Here is a 16,224-nt window from a genome sequence, read left to right on the forward strand (position 1 = left end):
ACATCCAACTGGTCGGTTTGAGGCCTGGCTGCCTCGCACTGACTATCTCGGGCAATTGTACCAATGGCCTTATCGCGACCAGTTCTTCAATCGGTATTGTAGCGTCGTATCGTAAAGTCTGGGGGCCTGGGTCAGCTTTGAGGTTGTACACCCAGGGCGTTGCCCAACTGACTGGAACATCCGCGTTGACATTGTGGCGCACACACTTCATGTTGGAAGGGTGCGATGATCTGCAGCGGGATACTCTTCTTACGAGATTAGGAGGCTCTCATCGCAGAAAATAACATTGTCAATCTGGCGCCCTGCCGCCACGCCAACGACTTGTTTGATCAAGAGCTTTGGGCACAAAGAGAGTCAATCCAGACGCTTGTCAAAAGTCACTTGGCCCTGGATAGCCAAATCACATGCTCAGTTCTCCCGCCGGAGCACTGGATCAGGGGGGGGGCTCAATGTTTGCATACTGGTCGAGGTGGAATGTGGCAATGCGTCCAGAAAGATCACCTTTCGTTGTCCCATGCCTCACAAGGTTGCGGAAGCTAGCTATCCCGGAAGCGCACATGAGAAGCTGAGCATAGAGGTGGGCGCATACATATATTGGTGGAAGAGAACTGCCCCGTAATTCGCACACCCCATCTGTTTGGACTCGGCACTTCCGATGGTCGCCACGTGAGTCTACTCTCTTGCTTCTAGCTTCCTCTCTTGCTAATGAGGCAGTTTACCCATACGAACCGTATCCGACGAGACCTCCATAGCGGGCCGTCCGTTCCTACTACAACTGACTGGTTTCCACGCAGGTAACATTTTGGTCAATGGACAATGGAATATCACCGGCTTGATCGACCTCGAGTAGATATGCGCCCTGCCTGCTAAAATGCTCTCCGTGCCATACTGGCTAGCTGGCTGTTCAATTGAAGCAATCGAGGACGAAACATATAACCAATACGGATGTGGTACGACGAGTTTGTGGAAGTCTTTGCAGAAGAAGAGCGGGCAGCGCAGTGGAGGGCCCGGCATGCCATTTCGCTCTCGAGCATGATGCAAGACACTTGGGATTCCAAAAGCGTGTGGCTTTGGCGTTGTCTGTCTTCCATCAATGCCATGTATTTCCTCCTCGAAGACTATTTGTTACCGCCAGTCTTTCTTGCACTGGAAGCCGAGAGGATTATATCGAGGGTCTGACCTAGGGACCCAGAGGATGTAGTGCGGAGGAAGCTCGCAGACAAGCAAGCGCACGTCGACGAGCTGCGATGGTTGTTTTGTACATGAATGGACTGATTGTCGCGAGGAAGTGGGACTCATAGTCCTTGGAGCGAGGGTCGTAAGTTTGGGCAATCCCATTGTTGCTGGCTCCTTGTGCATCGCGGCTTATGCTGACCAAGACAGCGGCAGTTTGCCGGCGAATTGAACATGACTTACGACAATGGTTGTGCCTCGCTTCGTCTGGTTAGCTGCTTCACGTCGCGGATACGATGCAAGGCTTCAAAGAACAGTGGAACTCCATTCATATTGATATACAACCCAAAGGCTTCGATGCTCTTGTTCGCTCACAATTCGCTCGCTCGCCCCGTACACTACTTTACTCCTTGGTGTGAACACCGGCGTGCTCGACCTGGACAGCAGTCTGCCCGTGGACCATGTCCTTCTCCATCGCGACACCCTCATCCACCCTGTCGACAACGGTCGAGGCAAACTTGCGGGCGCTGACCCTCTGCTCAAAGAGAATGTCGAGCTCGGCGAAGGTGCGGCCCTTGGGCTCGGGGAGGCGGAAGTAGGTCCAGATGGCGCAGACGAAGCAGGTGCCGGCCCAGAAGAAGGCAGTCTTGGCGCCCCAGTTCCAGGCAGTGGGGTTGAGCATGTTGGGTGTGAAGGCGTTGGTGATGAGGTTGGAGATGTTGTAGCAGTTGCGGGCCATGACGACGGACTTTGTGCGGAGGCGGGTCGAAGTCATCTCGGAGACGAGGGAGTAGCAGACGGGGCCGACTGTGGACTGGTAGGTGAAGGCGAAGATGAGGAGCATGGAGCCAATGGCCCACTGCGAGGGCACGTTGTTCTCGCCGGCAAAGGAGGCGCAGGCGATGGCGAGAAGGAAGACGATCATGATGCACTCGCCGCTAAAGTAGAGGGTGCGACGACCGAACTTTGTGATGAGGAACCAGGAGATGATGGTGCCAATGGCGCCGATGCCGTACTGGGCGAGGGACATGGAGAAGCTCGCCGAGGTGGCGAGGCCGGCGTTCTGGTAAAAGTAGGTCGAGTAGCCGATGAGGGAGGCGCCGCACCACGACTGGACCATCCAGGCGGCGCAGACAATCTCTGTGCGGCGGAGGTTGACGCCCTTGAAGAGGTCGCTGTACGAGGTGCCTGAGGTCTCCTCCTTCTCCATCTCGTTGGTGTGGACCATCATGGAGATGGTCTCGTCGGGCTTGAAGTTGGACAGGGAGTGGCGGTCGGTGAGGCGGATGAGCGAGCGCTTGGCGTCTTCGAGGCGGCCCTTGCGGACGAGCCACCAGGGGGACTCGGGGGCGAGGAAGACGCCAATGGCGATGGGGACGGGCCAGATCCACTGGAGAGCAAAGGGGATCTTGTATCCCCACTTGTCGTCGCGGGACAGCATGGACTTGAGGACGGCCGAGGCGAGGAATTGGCCCATAACCTGGTGGGTGCGTGTTAGCTTTTTGGTCTCATCCACCGGGGGCGGCAAAGGTACTTACCCAGCAGAGGTTGACATAGGTGGTGAGGTAGGCGCGGAGGTGGACTGGGCAAACCTCGGCGGCGTAGGTAGGGGCGAGGGTCTGGAAGACGCCCCATGGGAAGCCGATGAGGACCTCTCCAGCGAGGAGCATGGGCAGGGACTCGGCGAAGAAGATGATGAAGATGAAGGCGACGCAGGCGGTCAGGGCGCCGATGATGGTCTTGCGATAGCCGTAGCGCTCGGCGACGATGCCGTTGAGGAAGAGACCGAGGATCTGGCCGGTGAGCGCCCCGTTGGAGAGGCCGGCCTGCCATGCGGCGGTGAGCTGGTAGGAGCCATCGGGCTGCTCGGCGCCAAACTTGCGCTGGAAGGGCGGGTAGGCGTAGAGGTTGTTGATGAGGGTCATGTCGAAACCCTCCATGACGATGGCGGTGGAGAGGAAGACGGACCACATGCAGGCCTTGCGGTAGAGCTTGAAGGAGGCAAGGATGCCGAGCTCGCGCTCCGCCTCGCCGGCGGCGGCGGCCTCGATAACGGTCGATTTGTCGACAGCGTTGGGCACGGAGGCGCGACGGACGCCGTCATGGTCGATGGACGTCATGTTGGCTGGCTGGGTGGTTGGTTGGTTGGTTGTGGATTGTGCTGATGAGCAGGTGAAGAACCGAAGCAAGAAGCCTGTGATGGAGTGGAAAGTCCCAGTGCTGATCAGGAGTTGAGACGGCGTCTGCCCTGGGCTTCTTATAGTTGAATGGCACGAGGAAGATATCCAGGAGATGGACGTCGTTTCTGTGGCTGGCTATTAGCTGGCCTGGGCCCCTTGGCCTGCCTATGCGTGTGCGTTTGTCGGGACGATGAGATTTTCGGATTGGCTTTGGGGAACCTGGGGAGCCGAGCTGGAGGCTTGGGGTTAGTGCAGTCTCCGGGATCAAGAGGGTCCACCCCCGACGAGCCCCGTCCAGTGCTGCCCAGTCTTGTCCTGTCCTGAGTGCGGGAAGATGGTGTGGAGGGAGGGCGTTCCGAGCTACGGATACCACAGCTTGGGAACTTGGGGCATGCATGGCCCTCGGCAGGGCGCCACGCACGGAGCAGACTCAGCAGAGCATCTCACGCTCTAGTCTAGTGCCCAGCCCAGCCCAGGGCCTCCAGCTTTACCCCAATTGGCCAATGCGGAGGGCGACATGGAGGCGAGGCGTCTCTTCGGGGCTTCTGCTCGATCAGCATGTATCGTGCGCCAGGGTCTGACAGTAGCATGCCACGCGACAACTCATTTCAGTCAAGACTCCGGTACTCGCCAGGCCTACGGAGTATACCGGCTCAAGATCCCTATAGAGGAGGCACGGTGTGCATCTCTGCAGACATGGTGTCGTGACGACATGTGACTAGCTCGACAATCTGGCGAGGCTATACCGTAGTGATCCATGGTGTCGTACGACTCACCCGTCCAGCGGAATTGGTCCAGCGCTGGACAGCTTCACGCCATTCTCGGACCCCGTCGTCGGAACGAGAGAAGTTCCATCAACGATTCAACATTCCCCATGGGCCCGCGACCGGGGCGATTTTAAGCTTTGGGTGGGTGTCCAGGTCTGCGTCTGTAGTACCTACACGGTGTAATTTTAGACTATCAGGCAGGCCAGATCAATATCGATGTGCATCATGCGTGTCGAAGGCCCGAAAGATGTTCATGGATTGATCGATTTCTGCACCCCAAATGGCAAAAAGGCTGCGCCGCGTGGTTGTACTGGATGGAGCTGCGGCCCCACGAGTCGCGACCGTCGACACTCCAATCGTGTTCATGTCCTCGAGATCTGATCTGGGACCTGAGCACATGCCAGGACATGGAGTCTCGTCAGCTGGATTGATTGCCCACAGATCCCCCCCCCCCCAGCCGTGGTATCACAATTCCCCAGGTTCATCAGTGGCAGACGCCGAGTGACCGACGAGCCTTGTTGTCGGACCGGCATGCATTGTCGTGCATCTCCTCCGGCCGTGCTCCACGATTGCTCCACCACAACCACGGCATTCCCTCTCAGCAAGAGGCGGCAGAGAGCCACAGACGCACACGGCTGCATCGTCGGTCCGACGCTGGGCCAATAAGACCATCATCTCGCCCTCATCGCCAAGTCTTGCCTCCTCATTTCCCTCCGCTCCAGATGCGGAGATGGCGCATTGCGCGAGGTGGAAACTGCCCGCTTCGATCAGTGTGGCCCGCAGTGGCCCCGGGCGTCCTGAGAAGCTGTCGGAACGACGAAGCCAAGCAAAGAGAGTGCCATTGTCCAAGGTGACTGGCGCTCTCGAGGCCTTGTTGGTTTATCAGGAGGGATGGACCTCCATCAGTCGAACCCCGCGAGGGGAAATCATCGCGACTGGACGACGTGTGTGCTACGTTGCGCTCCAAGGCAGCGAGGTCAATCCACTCTAATAATTGGAGAGGCTCATACGGTTCAAAAGGCGCCTCCTGCTGGTCTGCAATTGGAATCTTGAGCCTGTTCTTGGTCATTTCCTAGTTCCTCAGCGTCTGCTCCTTTTCCCCCCCATAGTCTGGCTGGTTACCCTGCAACTGCTGAGCCCGACACAGCACACACACTCTGAGCGCCGCAACCAGACGCTGAGATTATCAAGAATCTCTTCACAATGACTGTCAACGGCAAGGTGCACGTGCAGAAATGGTGGAAACACGGTGTCGTGTACCAGATCTATCCCGCGTCGTTCTGCGACTCCAATGGCGATGGTATCGGTGATCTACCAGGCATCACGTCCAAAATGGACTATCTGAAAGATCTCGGTGCTGACATTGTTTGGATCTGCCCCATGTACGACAGCCCCCAGGTTGACATGGGCTACGATATTTCCAACTATGAGGACGTCTACCGCCCGTACGGCACCGTCCAGGACATGGAGCACCTGATCAAGGAGGCCCATGAGCGCGGCATCAAGATCATGCTCGACCTGGTCATCAACCACACCTCAGACCAGCACGAGTGGTTCAAGGAGAGTCGTAGCAGCAAGGACAACCCCAAGCGCGACTGGTACATCTGGAAGCCCGCCAGGTACACAGAGGACGGCAAGCGGGTGCCCCCCAACAACTGGCGGTCCAATTTCGGCGACCACTCGGCGTGGACCTGGGACGAGACCACGCAAGAGTACTACCTGCGCCTTTTTGCCAAGGAGCAGCCCGACGTCAACTTTGAGTGCGAGGAGGCCCGAAAGACCATCTACAAGTCAGCAATGGAGTTCTGGCTCGAGCGAGGTGTCGACGGATTCCGTGTAGACACAGTCAACATGTACTCCAAGCCCATCGGTCTCCCCGACGCCCCCATCATCGATCCCGACTCACCGTGGCAGCCAGCAGGGCACGTCTACTGCAACGGTCCGCGCATGCACGAGTACCTTGGCGAGATGAACGAGATTCTCTCCCGGTACGGTGCCATTACCGTGGGCGAGCTGCCCAACACCCCCTCCATGGAAAAGGTTCTCAAGTACGTCAGCGCCGAGGCCAAGCAGCTCGACATGGTGTTCCAATTCGACGTGGTCGATGTCGGCCACGGCGTCACCCATCACTACGCAGCCAAGCCCAAGAACTTTGACCTGCCCGAGCTCAAGTCCGCCATCGACAGGACACAGACCCTCATCAAGGGCAACGACGCGTGGACCACTGTCTTCCTGGAGAACCACGACCAGGCGCGCTCCGTCTCGCGGTTCGCCGATGACTCCCCCCGCTTCCGCGAGGCGAGCGCCAAGATGCTCGCTCTGATGCAGGCCTGCCTCAGCGGCACGCAGTACGTCTACCAAGGGCAGGAGATTGGCGTCGTCAATGCGCCCAAGGATAGCTACCCGCTCGAGAACTACCTCGACCTGAACAGCTACCTGTACGTGGACATGGTCAAGGAGCGCTATGGTGCCGACAATGCGGCCAAGATTGACGAGGCATTTGACTCGCTGCAGTACCTCGCCCGCGATCACTCGCGCGTGCCCATGGCATGGAACGGCAAGGGCCAGTTCGGTGGCTTCGCCGACGTGGCCGAGAAGGAGGGCCAGGAAATCAAGGAGCCGTGGATGAAAGCCCATCCCTTGGCCGGCGAGATCAACGTTGCCTCGCAGCTGGGCGACCCTCACAGCGTGCTGGGCTTCTGGAAGAAGATGATTGCCTTCCGCAAGCAGTACGCGGATCTCACCGTCTACGGAGACTATTACACAATCCGTCTCGACGACAAGGATACTTTTTTGTTCTTCAAGGAGATACCAGACGGTAGCGGCGACAAGCTTGCCGTGATGCTCAACTTTACGACGGGGGAGAAGAAGGTCGCCCCTCCCGCGGCGAGGGAGCTGAGACTACCGGAGGAGAGCAGTCCCAAGTTTGAGTTGATCGCGTCAACGCATGGGGCGAAAGAGGTCCAGGAGGCGCTGGCGCCGTTTGAAGGGCGGACATATCTCGTCAAAGTGTAGACAGCTCGTTCCATGGAATAATACATTGTATAATGCAAGCTTTGAAGTCGTGCCACTCGTACACCCTGACTAACTGTTGCACCAAGGGACAAGAGGGCCCCTGAAGATGACATGATGCCGTTTCTGGTTAGTGACCCGTCGCGCTTGGTTTCTGGTGCAACGTATAGATTGCGCAAAGCTGTGCGATATGCATGCAGAGCTGTGGCCGACTATGTGAACTGCGATTGTATTTTCTAGATTCACGGCTTCCATGTACTCAGGGGCGGCTGGTTCTGCACGCCTTCTGGCGAAGTATGTTTCTCGGTCGGGATTTCATTCGGGTGTCGAACATGGGACTATTGCTGGTAATTCCGCCTATGAGTCTCTTCGTACGTTTGGCGGGTTCAAGTCGATCCGTGGTGGTGCGTCGCTGCCAGCCAGCGCGATGGTCAGCTGCTGCCTTTCGATTCGGGGGTTCGCTCAAGAGTCAAATGCGCAGGAGAAGGAAGATAATCAATCCATTTGACATTTCTTCTTCCAGTCATACGCACTCGTCACAGGTTCGGAAGTGATCAAATGGTCGTGGTTCCTCCCCCGCCCTCCTGAGCGCGATGCGAGAACCTTGATGGCCGCATTGGACCATCAAGGTGTCCTGCACACCTCATCGCCACAATCCTCATTCGCTGGCCAGAGGAAAAGCACGGGACTTTATCATCACTCGCAATCTATCCCCTCATTTAATATCAAAAGGAGATTCATCTATTTGTCTCGGCCGTCTGATTATGGAGGGGGGCAGGTCGTCTATATCAAGGCAGTCCCCCCGCGTCATGGTGTGTTCTGGTCTTCATCCTACCACGCAAGCATCGACAAACTCCAGGTGTAGTCTGCGAGTGTAGGCTTGGAGGCTGGAGTTGCTGCTCTGCCAGTGCAGGCACAAGCCACCCTCTCAGAGAACTCGAGTCCCCTCGCCAGGACGTACGCCACTCGAGGTGATACAGTTGTCCATCAGGGCTCGTCGACGTCGTTGGTCTGGTCGACCATACTTTCGAGGCTGTCCAACTCCGCAATATACTTTGCCGGAAAGGAGAATATCTCCCCAACGACAGTGGCTACCACTGTCTTCGCTCGAGGCTTGACTGACAACAACCTCAGGCATCCTCCATCCTGTTGCTACCTTACCAAAGACTGATCCCAAGGAGATCACTCTCCGTCGCATCGAGCGGCAAGCGATTTACGAAGCTTTCCCCTCTTTGCCCCTATCCCGTGGGGGTTACGCGTTGCCTTGACGCCAACCAGTGGTTGGTCCCCAGTACTCATTATGTCACAAGACCAACCTCTATCTACGGTCCTTCCTGTCTGAGCTGATAACACTATTAAACCCCCCTGTGCGCCGGAAAATTTCTCGGCACTAGCTGTGCCAGGACCTCAGCTGGCCTGATCTAGTGATGTGTCGCGTCCAGGGGCTCACTTCATGGGCTGATCAAGTGATCACCATGCCACGCTGCTGTTTGAATCGACGAATGAGAGCTCGCGCGATTTCGTAACATTCATGCTCACAATTGCCGCCAGTTGGTTCGATCATGTGTCCGACAATGATGTTTGAGTGACGATCACGTTTTCTGTACGTATAGCTGGCGGCTGTAGCCGGCGACCCGTGTGGCAGGGGTAGTTAGTTGCAGTCCAGTCTCCAGTCTTGGGTAAGAACTAGCCATGTTAGAGTCGTATCGTGCACCTATCGTCCAATAAAAATTGTTTCATCGTCTCTGGCTCGAAAGTGTCACTCCAGATCTGCTACTACTTGAGTGCGTGCCTCGCTGTCCTTCGAACCAAGAGCACAACAGTCTGCAGTAAACCAGCACTCACTAAGTACGTCCTCGACGAACGAGAAGCCTCAGATCCTAGGGCAAATCCTCTTCTCAAAAAGCTTAGTTCGAAAAGCATCGTAGTACTGACTCGCCGCCCGAACATCCCACCCGACCCACGTCTCCAATGTGCATGTGAGCATCCACATGGCCAGCACACCCCAATCCACACTGCGAACAGTGGCTCCACCCTGAAGGCAGACTTCCCACCCTCAGAACAGCACAGACCTCGCAGAGTACTTTCCACGAGGCTGTGATCCTCAGAGCGAGCAATGTACCTGGAATTTCAGCCGTCAACTTGGGGGAGATGAACTTGCGTCGGGGAGGGGAATCATCATGCAACCGGTGTGACATCCTCACCAGGCAGTAGAATGTGTATATAAGGAAGCCAGTTCCTCCATGCTGTCCTCCCCTTGTTCCATCATCGGCTCACTCTCTCAAGCACAACAATACCACAACACAATCAACAAGCCTTCAACCGTCTTCACGACACTACTCAAATCAACATGTCTCCCTGCAACTGCTCCACCTGCAACTGCTCCGGCTCTTGCGACTCTTGCTCCTGCTCCTCTTGTGGCGTACGTTGCCTCGCACCAATTCACAAAATGACAACTCAGCACTAACACGAGAGTAGCACTAAAGTCCCTGCATCGGGCTCCGTTAAGACTTTGGGAACTGGGCAATGGTACCGATCTGGAAGTGAAATCTTGGCATCGACAAGACCTGGGCCGAATTCATGAACGCAAATAGTTCCCTCAAGGTCAGGAATAAAGAGGTTACCACCAAGCACATGGCGCCAACGATCAAACGTCCAATATACTACCTTGGTGTAACATCACACTGCGATCCTTTCCTCCCAAGGTGACCTGTCTTGTCGTGATTCATGCTGTGCCGCAACCTTCACAGCGCTCACGGGGCGAATGAGAAGGCGGGTAGTGCCGGAATGATGCGTGACTTCCAGGCGAGGGGTAGACCGTGTGGACGTGTGACCAAGAGAGTGACATACTGGTTATGTGGGGGTCAGGTATCTCACGCTAGTCGTCTGTGATATCGCAGAACGAACTCGTAGAGCTGATATTGCCAGAGACCGGCTCTGGTCGCCATGGGTAGCTCGCAATGGAACTATTCAAGTTGGATCAAACGGATTCAAGTCATCCACGGCGACTTCGGGTATGTGGGTCTTGTCTGAGGCGGGATATCCGTCGCACGGGGCCAGCCGGCGCCGGGTATTGTGGAGCTGATTGGATAGTGTCCGAGGTCGAAATTCCGAATACTCGACATCGCCTAGCATTGAATCCAGCAGGCTCAGGCGTGAGCATGTCCGCAGACAAAGAGGGAGAGGGAGAGAATTTCTCTCCAGATCATGATTTGAGTGTACCTCAGGAACAACAAGAACGAAGAAGACTACCCCTGATCATCGCCCCCTTTGGTCATGACTTCATTGTCCAGCCCTCCCTAAAACAGCATTTCTGGGTACCTTGGTGCCGGGGATGGCCGGGGGAGTTTCGACGGTCGGCCTGGTATATTTATTAAAACTGATCGAGCTGAAGCAATAAGCCAAAGGGTTCAGATCACATTTGCCACAGCCCAGCAATATCACACCATTTGGAGTTGCTAGGTTACGCACATTCAAAATAATGCTGAACTCCTGATACATCCTTCATCAACATGAAATGCTTAACTATACTTTGCGCCTCTCTAGGCTAGGTATTTCCAAGAGACATGGCAGCTTGTATCCCGACGAAGATGTATAGGGTAGTCGATTGCCCTGTTGGGCACTGACCCCAGCCCTACAAGGCGGAAGTCGTCTTTGCAACACTGACCACCAATGCGGACGGAATACCCCAGATCATGAAGCATTTAATCTTCTGCAAATTTTCAAAGGCACAGAATTGGTGAATATTCTTGTCATCAGCCTTCGAAAGATGCGGTTGATGATGAGCCTTAGTTCTCAGCTCATGCCGACCATCTAGCCTCCTAGACTCCTAGTGCTTGTTGCTCAGCCCCTCTGTTCTTCCTTGGAAACAAAAACTTTTTAATCAATTGTCACTCACTCGGAGGCCGTATGGTCGACGGGAGTTGACTATCAGAATCAATAGTTATAGTAGATATGAAGTCACTTCGGATCATGACGTAAGACACCAGTCAAGCTAATTCCAACTTCGGATCTCGGGAGTGGGCGGGGGAAGGACTCAAGGGGAGGCCCAGCTGCCCACTAACAACAGACCGGTATGTGCGCGTGTACTTGGATGTGCTACCCAAGACGTCACCCCTTTAAAGCAACTCTGTTGCAAGTTAGACGTCGGCTCTCACTTATAACTGACACTTAGCATCCTCCCATTGCGCATTCTTCTCCATCTCACTTGTCTCATTGTTGATCGAAACCATCCAAAGCTTCATCAACTCAACCCAAAATGGATCAACTCGCAGCCGTCCAGCGCCCCATGGGCATTTTTGAGCAGTACATGGCTCCCAGCACCCAAGCCTTGGTCCTCGAGGAGAAGGTCTTTTCCCTTTCGCAGGACAGCTTCGACGTCACCAACATCAGTGGTGAGCCCGTCCTCAAGATTGAGGGTCGCCACATGACCATCTCGGGTCGCAAGACCGTTAGGGATATGGCAGGCCAGCACCTCTTTGACATTGTCAAGGAGAAGATGCACCTGCACGCGACATATGTAGCCGAGGACCCCATGGGCAAGAAGCTGATGGAGGTGAAGAGCTCGTTTCAGGGTGAGTGCAGCAAGCTCTGTGCCTCCGCGCATGCTCTTACACTGACAATCCAGTCGTGGGAAGCAAGGCAACCGTCACGTTCATGTCCAAGGGCGACCACGCCGAGACGCTGGTCATGAAGGGTAACTGGCGCGACACGTCGGCAGACATTGTCTGCGAGAACACGGGTGCCGTGGTGGCACGCATTGACCGCAAGCTCCTGAACAAGCGTGAGTTGATGGGTAGCCAGCAGACGTACGCGCTCATCGTGGCGCCTGGTGTGGACATGGCCCTGATGGTGGCGGCGTGTGTCGCGCTGGATGAGAAGAACAATGATTAAGTATTGTCTCCGTTACGAATGGCGAGTAGCGTGCAGCATGAGATCAATTGACAAAGCTATGATGACCTCCATTGTTGTGCATCGTCATTTTCAGTGACCACAACTAACTCGCGCCGTATGGTGCATGATGTGTCTAGACGGAGACGTAAAACACTTAGTATTGTTGACAAGTCGAAATCATCCAGATTTTTCATAATCGCCGTTCCAACGTCGCCTGTAGCAGATCCTGGAGAGCCTTTTTGTCATCAACCTCGTGCGTCTCCGCAAGGTTGAACGGGGGCGCACCACTGTCCTCGGATGGCCACGGATCAGGGCGATACATACAATGGAACGAGTTGTTTTTTCCAAATTCCAAACCACATCTCGCTGTTAAGCTTCGGGAATATCCAACGGGCCGGTAAATATTCTTGATCAAAGACCATGTAGCGATTCGTCGACAGCTCCGGTTCGATCGCGAACCTTGGTTCCCTGGTCCAAGAAACTGCGTCCTCATCGGAACTTATGTACTCGAGCCAAGCAATTCGAAAATCGGTCAGTGTCTTGAGCTCTGACTTGATACGATCGAAGAAGGAGTGCTAACGTCCGCAGTACGTGAAGAATACATAGTTAGGGCGTTTGAAGCCATAGGCGCCGAGTGGGAGCCGCTCCCAGTTGTGGATCTGTAGGTTCAAAGTATGGATGAACTCGTGTTTAACTGCTGCGTGCGTCATGATCCTGGTTTGGGAAAGATATAGAGCCTTGAGAGCTGGCATGCGCAGTACCCAGTCGAAGTGGCTGTCGTGGGAAATGGTAAAGAACCGTAAACGAAGGGTCTGAAGGCTGGGAAAATGCAGACCCGAGCCACTGAAGACACCGGGCATGGTGCCCCATTCTTGGTTGAATGACAGCGTCAGAGCTGTGAGCTGGCTGGACAGGGAGGATAGCAGGCCGGCCTGCAGGTCTGTTTCGAAATCATAATTGATCCCGTCCTCATCATGTTCATACTTCACGTGAAGATGTAGCTGCCGAATGTCCACGATGACGCTCTGAAAGAGACTAGAGGCTTCAAATTCCTTGTCGGTGATGCTTTGGAGATTGTTCAATGCCCGACAGGTGACGGTGCTTCTCTCTTGTCCGCCCAGCTTGCGCCCTTGAATAGCGCGGAATACTGCCTTGAGGCCGTTCTGGCGCGTTACGCGGTCCTCGCAAGAAGCGACCCAGTGATTCCAGTAATCAGGCTCCTGATCGACTTGTTCGTCAGGGCAGTTCCTGCCAAGATGGATCTCGACGGCGTTGAGGTTAGACAGCTATGCGATGCGATCAAGGGCGTCCTCGAAGTCTTGTAACATGACGTCGAACATGGCCTCGGCTTTTTCTGCCCAACCGGGAGGGATCTCATCGGGAGGGCCTGCGAATGTTTGTTTGGGTGCGGCATCGATAATGACACGTCGAGCAGCGCACTTCACAACCTCGAGATCGACGGTGTGGTGCCACTTGGTAAACAGGGCTCTCCCGGCTTCGCAGGCTGAGCCATACTTCAGATGCAGGATGCGGAAAAGATGTGAACTGGCGGCACGGTCCCAGTCGCGGCAGACGAGGCGGGCATTCCGCAACGTCTCGAATCCTGGCTTGAATCGTCCTGTGCGCCTTTTATTTGGTTGAAGTTGAGCCGGCAGTCTGACCAATTGGCCCATGACCGCGTCGAGCAGCTCATGGGGTAACTATTGGATTGGCATGGCACACTCAGCTCTCAGGGGTAAAAAAAATTTAGTTTTTTTTAAAAAAAAGTTCTCGGAAAGGGAGAAAACAGTAGAAAGAAAGAAAAAATGTGGCTGCTGGTGGTGATGTTAATGTGAAGGGAGGTGAGGTGCCAGAGTCTCCCCCAGGCATAAATGTGAGTCGTCACGTCGTGCGTGACATGGATCTTGATGCCATTTGCATAAGGCAGTTTAACGATATGACCCCGCTTCTAAGTTGTCGACGTTTGAACAACGCTGCTGAACTGTTGTGTGACTTCTATTGCCGGCATAAAGTACCTTACCCACGTCCGCCAACGGATTGAATGCCTTTGCCTAAACCCTCACTGATGGCGCTACATAATTCGTAGTGGCTTTGCATCCAGGAAGTTGGCATATATTGAGGTCCTGTCCTGGTACATCGTCAACATCCAACCTTGACATGACTAAATATAGTAGGTCAAAGTGGGCTCGCTGTTAGACTTCATGGAGGTCATTCTGGTGTAGGTCTTACATGAATATATCGCTTGCCAGACTTTTGCCAGCATTCTACATGGCACATTCCTGCTCCTATTGTCAAGCCACATACAAACCAGCTGTGCAAGTCCTCTCGCAGCCAAGGATCAAGGGCGCTCAGCGTACAGCTTGACTGGCTCGCAGAGCCAGCTACTTGGTGTAGGATAGCCCGGCGGACCAATCTGAGCGACAATCCGTCCGTTCACAGGACAGGCGTACCAGGAATTCTGGTCCGCGTTGTAGGCGCACTTGAGCTCCCAGTCGTCCTCGGAGATGTGGCAGCCCAGTGCCACGAGGGAATCTCGTTGACGGATAGCCACGTCGGCCATCCAGGTCGCACCAAACGCGCCTTGGGCCCTTGAGACGTCCAGCGCGCCAAAACGTGTGTTCTGTTCCGTCATCAGGGCGTTGCTGGCGGGAGAGCTCATGTGGTACTGCGTAGCACCCGCGCGACTAGTAAAGGCCTCTGTAAGTGGATAGACGGGTCAGCACGCGTCGCTAGATATACATGGTCATCCGACTACTTGTGTAGATGGACTGGACTTACGGAAGAAGGAATTCCTGTTCGAGTCATACTGCCACGAGTAGACGAATTGTCCATTGACGCGGCCGCCGACGGCGCGGACGACCTGGAGAGAAAATGCTGTCAGCGTCGTCGAAGTGTGGCATGCGACAGGAAAGGATCAACGTACAAAGGTCTCCCAAGGAGGAAAGGCCACCACGGTCTTGGTGGTGGTGGCGGTCACGGTGCGGGACTCGGTGTCAGTGACGGCCACGGTTCCCGTCGTCGTCACAGTCTCGACCAGGCCGATGGTGGTTGAGGCGGTGACTATCGAGGTGGAGGTGACCGTGACGGTCGGTGTCGCCTCGGTGACGGTGGTCGGGCTGATGCCGATGCAGGAGCAGGCCGACGAGTAGGCCTCAACGCTGCGGCAGGCGGTAGCGTAGGTTGGCATGACGGACGGGTGGACGGTCACTTGGCGTTTTTCCTGCTGGTCGATGCCATTGTCGCGCTTGATGATGGCAGGGTCCGCGGTGACCGTGGCGGTGATGGTCTGGGTCGCGACGTCGACAGTCTCCAAGACAGTGATCGTCTCCAGCTCGGTAGCGACTTGGGTGCTGTAGCTCGTGGCGGTTTCAGTAACTGGAGTGACTGTTTCCCAGAGTGTCGGTGCTAGCATACAAGTCAGCACAGTGTATAGATGCTTCGAGTATATCGATTGGAGGCGTACTATGCGGCGGGCGTGACAGTCTTCCGGAGGAACGACGAGCAGTCGGCCTGGGTGGGACGGTTCGGAAAGGAACCTGCGATAACCTGAAGTCCTGGTGTGAGCTGGTACCGTGGCGTCAAATCGTAGAGCGAGAAGATGTCGATCTACAACCGATTATCGCAAGACTTACGGCACGCAGACAGTTGTTGTGCGAGCACCGAGGCGCTACCTGGGGCAGGGCCTCTACAGAGGCGACGAGGCTCAGAGCCAGGGGAAGGATGGGCGAGAAGTACTCCATGTTGCCGGTGCCAAGTATGGACAATACTCAGAGCAAGATGCGAAGTCCTTGTCTGGTTATATACGCTTTCTCCGCCACCGTGGCCGACTTTCTGTCAAGGCCGCGACCATCGCAGCGTGCATAGCGATGGTGCCTTAGCATGCAGTTGAGTATTTGTCAGTCGGGACCCAGCTCCAAAAGTCCCAATAGCTGGTCGCTAGACCAATCCATTCTCGTAGCCTGGCAATTTGCGATTCGGTGTTGTCCGTGGCGTGGGAATCCAACAAGACTGGAAGAAGCTGGTCGACATGCGTCGAGTGGCGTCAATAGCGGATGCGAGGTGTTCGGATCGTCGCGCATGTGAGTTGAAGTCGAGTGTGATGGAGTTGAAGTCGAGTGTGATGAGGACTGGAGGGGGCGGACGTAGCCGGGGCTAATTACCTATACAGGGAGGTTTCCTCCGCCCTCACGTGGCCCCTG

General features: G+C 55.3%; 4 protein-coding genes across 4 annotated transcripts; 2 read left to right on the plus strand and 2 right to left on the minus strand.

The window, feature by feature from the left end:
- Nucleotides 1-1,576: 1,576 nt before the first annotated feature.
- Nucleotides 1,577-3,293, minus strand: J7T54_004509 (Maltose permease-like protein; the record flags this gene model as incomplete). Its single annotated transcript, XM_051509093.1, has 2 exons — nucleotides 1,577-2,653; nucleotides 2,712-3,293. The coding sequence occupies 2 exons, from the start codon at nucleotides 3,291-3,293 to the stop codon at nucleotides 1,577-1,579; spliced, it is 1,659 nt and encodes a 552-aa protein (XP_051359869.1).
- A 2,030-nt stretch (nucleotides 3,294-5,323) lies between these two features.
- J7T54_004510 (Alpha-glucosidase-like protein) lies at nucleotides 5,324-7,135 on the plus strand (the record flags this gene model as incomplete). The annotated part of the gene is made up of 1 exon (XM_051509094.1): nucleotides 5,324-7,135. The coding sequence occupies one exon, from the start codon at nucleotides 5,324-5,326 to the stop codon at nucleotides 7,133-7,135; it is 1,812 nt and encodes a 603-aa protein (XP_051359870.1).
- Nucleotides 7,136-11,390: 4,255 nt separating this feature from the next.
- On the plus strand, nucleotides 11,391-12,025 carry J7T54_004511 (DUF567 domain protein; the record flags this gene model as incomplete). Its single annotated transcript, XM_051509096.1, has 2 exons — nucleotides 11,391-11,706; nucleotides 11,760-12,025. The coding sequence occupies 2 exons, from the start codon at nucleotides 11,391-11,393 to the stop codon at nucleotides 12,023-12,025; spliced, it is 582 nt and encodes a 193-aa protein (XP_051359871.1).
- A 575-nt stretch (nucleotides 12,026-12,600) lies between these two features.
- J7T54_004512 (uncharacterized protein) lies at nucleotides 12,601-15,765 on the minus strand (the record flags this gene model as incomplete). The annotated part of the gene is made up of 7 exons (XM_051509097.1): nucleotides 12,601-13,311; nucleotides 13,357-13,651; nucleotides 14,476-14,722; nucleotides 14,804-14,885; nucleotides 14,949-15,375; nucleotides 15,489-15,571; nucleotides 15,658-15,765. 7 exons carry the CDS (start codon nucleotides 15,763-15,765, stop codon nucleotides 12,601-12,603), a joined length of 1,953 nt encoding a protein of 650 aa, XP_051359872.1.
- Between the last annotated feature and the right edge of the window lie 459 nt (nucleotides 15,766-16,224).

Source organism: Emericellopsis cladophorae (assembly GCF_022114955.1).
Source record: "Emericellopsis cladophorae strain MUM 19.33 chromosome Unknown NODE_54_length_149988_cov_118_678836, whole genome shotgun sequence".
NCBI lineage: Eukaryota > Fungi > Ascomycota > Sordariomycetes > Hypocreales > Bionectriaceae > Emericellopsis > Emericellopsis cladophorae.